Consider the following 8,130-nt stretch of genomic DNA (forward strand, 5'->3'; position numbering starts at 1 on the left):
TTCCTTAGGAAACTCCACCTGGGAGATCCAGGTCAATGACCAGCGGGCTCATGACTCCCCTAGAAGAGGAGAGGTGGCTGAGAGTGTTGGACCCCGAGGGGTGGGATGGGCCTGCTCCTTAGAGCTGGGTGAAGCTCTTGGAAATTGGAGCCTACTTGATATGAGCCATGTGGGAGCAAAACTCCTACCGATTTCATTAGGACCACGAGGAGGAAGCAGCACCTCAGCCAGGGAAAGTCAAAGGCACTGCAAGAATTTAAATCAGCTCAGGCTTTGGCCCCAGTTCAAAACAGGCAAAGTGCAGGCTCAGGAGACATGAATTGGCTACAGTCACAAAACCTTTCCTCCATGAATAAGGGTTCGCCACCTACCCAGCACCCACTCTTGCACTGAGCATTGCCAAAGTGCCTCAGTGATAGACCCCAGGGGCTAATTCCTGTATTCCCCCATGCTTTCAGTAAAGGGCAATAGTGCAGCCACTGCTGAGGTGGAGCCTGGTACCTCTTGAACAATACGCAGGAACATGGCAGTCCTTTCTGCTGGAGAACCATTTGGTTCCAGCTCCTTAGGAAGGAAAGAGATTACTGTGAAACTCAGAGGGAATCCAGGTTGACAGAACATAATTAGGCCTCCTGGAAGTTGGCCAGGGCCTTGGGGATAACACCTACTCTTTCAAAGAGTCCCATGGGCTCTTTTAATGATGCAGGCATCTGCTTTGCCATTTCCTGTGATACCACCAGCCACTCATAAAAGCAGAACTTGCATCTTTTAGGGCACAAAGAAGGGGCTGGAGAGAAGCTCAGGGCTGAATCAAGGAGGTGATGGGCTCAGTGGCCTGATTACAGACTGCCAGCTGACTAAATGACACTTCTGCATCATGTCACTTGGTCACATACCCATCACCATCTCATCTATTCTTGTGCAAAAGATGCCTCCTGAGTTCTGTTAGCAAACACTGACTAATTCCCTTGATAGCTGTTGTTCGATAGTCTCTGAATTTAAAATTTTGTTGTTTGAGCACGTCGGTGCCATAATCAGCCCTGTTTATTGGGTTCTGTTGCAATATCCTGTGTTAACCCTGGTACTGGCCTTGGTCTTGATAGTCTGCTAGAAAGAAACAGCACTAATCTCAGAGAGCTGCTGCACAGGCTTCCTGCCCTGCTGTCAGGTGTGTGTTGGGGGAAAGGGTAGTTTGCCTCCATGCACAAAAGAAGCTTCAATGGGGAAGAGAAAGCAAACAGGAATTTATTATTTACTATCTCTCACAATACAGGAAATTTGGGTCATAAAATGAAATGAATACGTAGGAAGTTCTTTTTCACACAGTGGGGGTGTCTGCATGTGCAATGAATGAGCCTGCATGCATCTGAATGTGCGCCCATCAGGATCAAATTTGGAGGAGGAACCCAGCCACATGGAGATCAGGACCAATCATGATCTCCACGTGGCTGGGAGAGCTGTCCCTCCTGCCAGGCAGCTGTCTTCCAGTCCTGTGGAAATTGGGATGAGTCCCGATCTCCACAGGGCAGGGAGGCAGCTGCCTGGCAGCCAGAACAGCCCTCTCTGCCTTGCAGAGATTGGGATGGGTCCTGAACTCCGTGGGGCTGGGAGACAATGTCCTGCTGAGCCAGGACAGCTCTCCCTACCCGCTGTGGCCCCCTGATGCCTAGGCTGACAGAGCAATTTGAGTGTCTACTGGGAGCATCTATGTGTATGTTTTGGCACGTTAATTTAATGCACCGAGGAAGAAAGGGGCATCCGTAGCTATTGAGCACAGGAGTTAGGGGCACAGCCTCTGAAGCAGAACTTCCTAGACCTCAATTGCTGCAAGCAGGAGGGAAACAGTGGCAGGCAAAAGCCCTGGTCATACCCTGTTCACGTTCCCTTTCAGCATTTGCTCTCTGCCACTGTGTGACACCAGATACTGAGCAAAATGGGCCAATGGTCTGACCCAGTAAATGCCAGTTCTATGTTAAGGTTTCATCTGTGATATCGCCTGAGCCAAGTTATTCTCTGAGGGAGCCTTCTGGCTGCCTTACAGGCCTCTGTACCAGCTGTGCAGGAAGGACTTGGGGCCCTGGGGTTTTGCTTGTAGTGTCAAAATCTGTTATAGAGCAGAACTCCCCCACTTTCTCCCAACAGCCCAGACTTGGACATGTGGATTGCTCGAGGAGGAACTACAGAGAAGTAACCAGGCTTGGGGAATAAAACAGAGCAGAGAAACAATGGAGGCTGTTATTCTGCCCCTACCACAGCTGGGAGGATTGCAGTGCTCTAGATAAGCTGTTGTAAAGGGTGGAGGGCACTGTCTGATCTAAGGAGAGATTAAAGAAATGAAATTGAGGCTGTATTAAAAGCTGTGCAAGAGCATGCAATTTAGCACTTAGATCCTGTGCTAATTGGTATTTATGAACAACTGCCACCAGGGTGTTCCATAACCAGCCTAGTTTTTGCCATTTTAAATGCTAACTTTAGCAAGGCCTCTCTTTTCTCCACAGTGTTTGGGGAGGGATGGGGCTGAGGCCTGGGGGGCTTTCTCTCCTGGGGCAGGGGTTTTGATTTCATTTGGGTTTGGGGCTGGAGTGGGTCCCTGGTGAGAATATATCCCTGGGAAGGGCCCGGTGGGTCTCTTATATTCTCATGAGTCAATTGACATAATCAGAGATTGGGGAAGCAGGCTGGGCTCCATCCTGTCCCCAAGTGCTGGTAGGCAGTTGGTGGGTGACACACGAAACTTGAGTGGGTGTTAAATGTAGCCACATCTGTTGGGTATCAGCTGACATCTCCCAGGGGAAAATGAGTGGCCCAGACACAGGGCACTGAGGCTCCCTACATGTGAATGAAACTGGAAGGTAGTAAGTTTAAAACTAACAAAAGGAAGTTCTTTTTTTCATACCGTGTGTCATTGAAGCGTGTGAAACTTGTTGTCACAAGATGTTGCAGAAGTCAATGGTTGAACCAGATTCAAAAAATGAGTAGACAGATTCTTGGAGGAAAGGTGCATCGGTAGCTACCGAACGTAGGAGTTAAGGGTACATGCAGCCTCTGAATAGGAACTTCCTAGACCTCAAATGCTGGAGGCGGCAAGTGGGAGAGAAACCCGGGGGAAACCCCCAGTTGTCCCATTTGCTCTCCTGCTTCCTGCCGCCGTATGACACAGGTCTATTTGCTATGTCTTAAGCATGAAAACACTTTAAGCCCCCCTTAAGCAGGGAGGTCACTAAAAAACAAAACACGGAAGGAAATGAGGAGCTGCCTAGTGAGTCAGAGAAATGGGAGCAAGAGAAATTCCTGAGGTAGAGACTACTTCTGCCTGCTTGGGAGAGTCCCAAGGACCACCATGCCGTGTCATTGAGGCTCCCCAGAATATAGTGCGGGAAGGGCTGAAATGAATCAGGCTGGTCAGGACTCCTCCGTGCCGGACAAACCTGCAACATCCTGATGAGGGCAGCTGCAAGGCCAGCTGATTTTACTCCATGGATGCCAAGTGGCCTAGGCGGGAGCCAGCCTCAGGCCCAGCTGCTGAGACAGACCCAGCTGAAGTTAACTTCTCCTTCTGCCAAAGCGCTGGCCCTTCACAGAGAATGAGACCTGCCCACTGCTGACTGTGGCCTTGATCTCAGTCAGTAGGGAGCGAGGGTCCCAGGGTAATAAGCAGGGATCCTGGTTTTCTCCGTTTAAAAATAGCAAATTCTCTGATTAAAACAAACCTGCAAATTCTCTGATTAAAATCCCCCAAATCTGAGTTTTTCCTTGATTAAAATGAAAAATCAATATATATATAGGTATATAGATGTATAGATATCTATATCTATATATAGTTTCTCTCTCTCTCTCTCTCTCTCTATATATATATATTTACAATGTTAACAGAATTTGGAAGCCTACCAGTGCCTCAATCACTATAATAAAATAAGTTCTAAATACCTATACATTTTGGCACTTGATTTGGGGCTTTTTATCATGGAAAATCACAGCTCCCTCTCCCCCTTTGCTCATCAGGATGTGGGTCCAGCTCTGGCTGTCCCCCCTCACTGCTTTGTGGCACTGAGCAGCCCTGAAAAGCTGGTGCCCTGCCCCTGCCATAGCCTCTCACTCCCAAGTCACAGCCCCCCAAGCCCTGCTGGTGCCCCTCACTCCCAACCCAAGGGCCCCCCCAGCCCTGCCCCTGCATCTGCCAGCCTGCATCTGCTCCTGCCCTGCACACAAATCTGGGGGGCACATGCCCCCATGCCCTCCCGGAGGGTGCACGCAGCCCCTCCCAGATGAACCACCTGTGGTTGCACCCCACTCCCCAGCTGGGCCCCGCGGCCGCACATTCCTGCCCCAGCCCCAGCCCCCAAGCCCCAGGCCCCACGCACTGCTCTGGCAAGGCAGCGCCCCCAGCCCCACCCTGCCCAATTCCCTCCCTCCGTCCCTCACTATGGGGGCCTCAGTTCCACCCCCTCCTCCAGACGGTGGGGGACTGTGGGAGCTGCTCTCCAGGCTGCCTGGCTGCCACATGCATGTGTGTCCACCAGTGGCATACTGATCGGGCGGACCATGCCCCCGGGCACTGGCTCGGAGGAGGGGGCGCTGGCCGTGCCTTCCAGGGAGTACTGGGTCCCCCAGTGGCACTTCTGGTTTTTTCACCATTGTTTGAAGGCTCGAGGATCGGCTGCCAGGAACCCTCCCCACCGCTTGGCAATTGGCTGCAGACGGGGCGGGGCGCAAATGCAGGCATTGGCCCCTGGGCACTGGAGACCCACGGTACATGCGTCCCCGGTGTGTGCGCATATGCGCGTGGTGCCCCTTGCCTGATTGCCCTCCTCCCGCTCCCCCAGCCCCTTGCAGACCAAAACTCCCAAAGGGAGACCCACCAAGTTCTGTGTTTTTCTCCTTTAAAGGAGAAAATCTGCATTTTTCTCCTTAAGAAGAGAAAATCTTCTCCTTGTTTCTTTTTAAAATGAGAAACTCCAAGTTTTTCCAAGGTGAATGGGAAACCTGCATCCCTGGGAATACGAAGGGATCCAGAAGGGGACACGGACCGGAGCCGGCTGCCCCCGAGCGAGTCCAAGGGCCTGCAGGTGCCGACCAGGGAAGCGGCCTGGAGGGGTGCCAGGAAGGCAGCCCCACACTCGCCCAGTCCCTGCTCCCACTGCCCTTGCCTTCCCCGCCCCGTGGATGCGCAGCCAGGAGGAGGCCGACCAGGGGCTCCCGCGCTCCGTGCGGCTGTGGATGGGGACTGCTTAAAAGCAACGGTGGGCGACGCGGCACGCGGGCACGACAGCCTTGCGGCCTGGCCCCGGCCAACCGCGGCTCCAGCATCCTCATGCCGGGCGTGGTGGGCGCGCACACGGCGTGGTGGGGGCCCGCGTGGCGTGAGGGGTGAACACAGCGTGGGGGTGGCGGGATGGGCGCACGCTGTGATGGGGGTGCACGGCCCGATGGGTACACGCCATGTGAGGGGCACACGGCGTCATGAGGGTGCACGGCATGATGGTGTCACGGGTGCGCACACGGTGTGATGATTGCATATGGTGTGACGAGCTCGCACGCGGTGTGATGGGTGCAGAGTGCAAGGGCGAGGCCGGATCCCCCCAGCAGCAGCCGCCGGGCTTCCCCGCAGCCAGCCCCGGGGGAGCAGGGGATGCCGCTGCCCCTCCCCGCTCGAGCCGCTCGCGGCCGCGGCCCCTTTAAGAAGCAGGTAGCTCCTCGGCCGGGCCCCGCCTCTCACCTGAGCACGGGGAGGCCGCTTGGAGGCGGGGCGTGGGGCAGCCAATGGCAGCGCGCGGAGACGTGATGCCGGCGCGGGGGCGTGGCCGGCGGCGCCCAATGAGTGGGCGCGGGGCGGGGCGGGCGAGCGGCCGGCTGCGGGGCGGGCGCGGGCGGGGCAGGGCAGAGCAGAGCGCGGGCAGCCGCGGGGCATGACGGCGCCGGCGCACAGGTAGGCGCGGCGCGGGGAGGGGAGGGGAGGGCTCCGTCCCCCGTCCCCTGTCCCGGCCGCGGGACCCCGCTCCTTGCGCCGGGCCGCCTGCGGGGGTGCCCCTGCCCCGGGCATCGGGCGTGGCGGCGCTGCAGCCCCCGAGCCGGGAAGGACGGCGGCACCTTCCTTGCCACGGTGCCCAGGAGCGGTGCCAGGCCGGGCACGTGCCAGCCCGGGGCGCGCAGCAGGGGTGCCGCCGCGGCGGGGCAGGCCGGCCTTGCGGTTTCTTGCCATTTCTCCGGGCACGATCCCTGCTGTGCGCGCCGGCCGCCGCCGTCCTGCAGAAAGCCCGGGCGCGAGCCTCGCTGGGCCGTGCCTGCGGCGCCGCGGGCCGGACACGTCGGCAGCTCGGGGCTCTGGTGCCCCCAGGCTCCCTGTGGGGGTTGGCAGCCGCGCGCCCCCCGCGGCCTCCCCGGGTGCGTGGAGCCGACGGCAGGGGCTGGTGAAGCAGGAGAGGCGCCAGGCTTTGATGGAGACGGTCTGGAAAGTTTCCCCCCCACTTTGTTTCCCTCTTCTCCCTGGTATTGTGTTGGAGCAGACCCGGCGCCTGATGCGTTCGCCAGGCTCCTGGAGCTTTTCCCAGCATGCTAATGACTCCCTTCGCTGCGTCTAGTGGAAAACGCTCCTGTTTGCCTCGCATCGGGCCTGGCAGCCGGGACTCGCCGTTTCCCAGAAGGGGAAGGCAGCTCTGCCGAGACTCTGGGGCACAGGCAGGATCTGCGTTGTTTGCTTTCCTTTCTTATGTTTCATTCCTCGCTTGTATGGATGGGCTGTCTAATTTCCTCCCCCCTTCCCCTTCCTGGCACACTGCACGTTAATTGTCTCAGCTCGCCCAGCACTTTCTCTGTGACTGAGGCTGTTTTCTTTGGCACGTGGGAATCATCTGTTTGGGACCAGGGCTGCGGGGCTTGGATCTCTGAGACTTCTTCACGCTGGGTGGTTTCATGCCTTCAGCACTTGTTGCATCGGTGTCCAGGATTTAAAACATTTCTGTGCATTTAGTCCTAGGATCACCAGCTGGGAAGAAGGAGCGTGGCCCATCTCAACCCAGACAGCTCTGCATTCATAGCGAGCAGGTGACTTCCCAAGGGACAGGACTTTGCTGATCTTGCGCCATTGGCTTTTCTGCAAAGGGTGCCTTGGTGGGACACGGCTTCACTGGGAAATGGACCCATTACGTAAAAGCTACCAAACAGGCTTCTGACAGTCATAACTTCTGACTGCTCTCAACCCTTGCAAAGCTTCAGCCAGCTGTAGAGTCCACTCAATTTGCTGAAGCCAGTCCAGCCACTCCGTGCCTATGATTTCAAGGCACAAGAGTGAACTCGGTTCATAACCAAGGTAGCTATGCCTGAAAGTCAGGGCCAAGCAACTTGCAAAGAGTTCTCTTGTTCAAGGGAAGTCACTTCCCAACCAAGCTCCTCATCTGAAAGGCCTTGACTTCCCTTCCCAGCCCTCCTAAAATGCATCCGTGAAGCACCTAGGATTAGTGTGTGCACGTTCTTGGCGGGAGGTTACCCAAATGTTCAAATCTTGCTGGGGGTGACTGTGACAATATAGGGCATGTGACACAGTTTGGACACTGACATTTATCTCCCGTTTCTAACCTGTTGCTTCAGGAGTTTGGGAACACTTATTTCTCTGCAGGTGGGGAGGACACAGGGGGCCTTATTTGTGTCTTAAACTATACATTGCTCTTGTGCATCGCAGGCCAAGGACCTTATTTTAAAATGGAGGCTGTTTCCAGTTCCCCAGGGCAGTGTGCTCCAGCATTGTTCCTTTTTTAGGGTAACACTGGCCCAGCAACCCTGATTAGGCTCCTTTTTGTCACTCTGCCTTTGCTGTCACTCCCTTTCTCCCTGCCTCAGTTTCCCTATCTGTAAAATGGGATAATGAAATTCTCCTCCTTGGTAACAGATCTAGAAGTGAGAGGAGCTAAGTTTTTTGTTATTATTTTGAATGCCAGATGAACATTGTACAACCTAGACCTTGAACCTTGTGTCCTGCATAATGGTGCCAGATATTTGTAATTCACACGGCGCTAGTTCCACCAGTCAGAATGGAGATGACAGCAGTAACCTGCACTGTACATATGTGTTCACTCCAGATTGGCGGGGGTGGGGGTTCTGTTTGGGGTCCTGTGTCCCCTTCCTCTGATTTAATTC

General features: G+C 55.4%; 1 protein-coding gene across 2 annotated transcripts in view; it reads left to right on the forward strand.

Annotated features, from left to right (window-relative positions):
- Positions 1-5,873: 5,873 nt before the first annotated feature.
- Positions 5,874-8,130, forward strand: part of GRAMD2A (GRAM domain containing 2A) — a 63,084-nt gene continuing 60,827 nt past the window's right edge. The window contains exons 1-2 of one of the 2 annotated variants that reach the window (XM_019499369.2): positions 5,978-6,443; positions 6,968-7,041. Coding sequence is in view for 1 of the 2 variants with exons in the window: in XM_014604486.3 (XP_014459972.1) it covers positions 5,907-5,926 (20 nt within the window). In the remaining variant the exon portion in view is untranslated. Of the gene's footprint in view, positions 5,927-5,977; positions 6,444-6,967; positions 7,042-8,130 lie in introns of those variants that run through there. The other variant, XM_014604486.3, reaches the window with a different exon arrangement.

Source organism: Alligator mississippiensis, chromosome 11 (genome assembly GCF_030867095.1).
Source record: "Alligator mississippiensis isolate rAllMis1 chromosome 11, rAllMis1, whole genome shotgun sequence".
Classification (NCBI taxonomy): domain Eukaryota; kingdom Metazoa; phylum Chordata; order Crocodylia; family Alligatoridae; genus Alligator; species Alligator mississippiensis.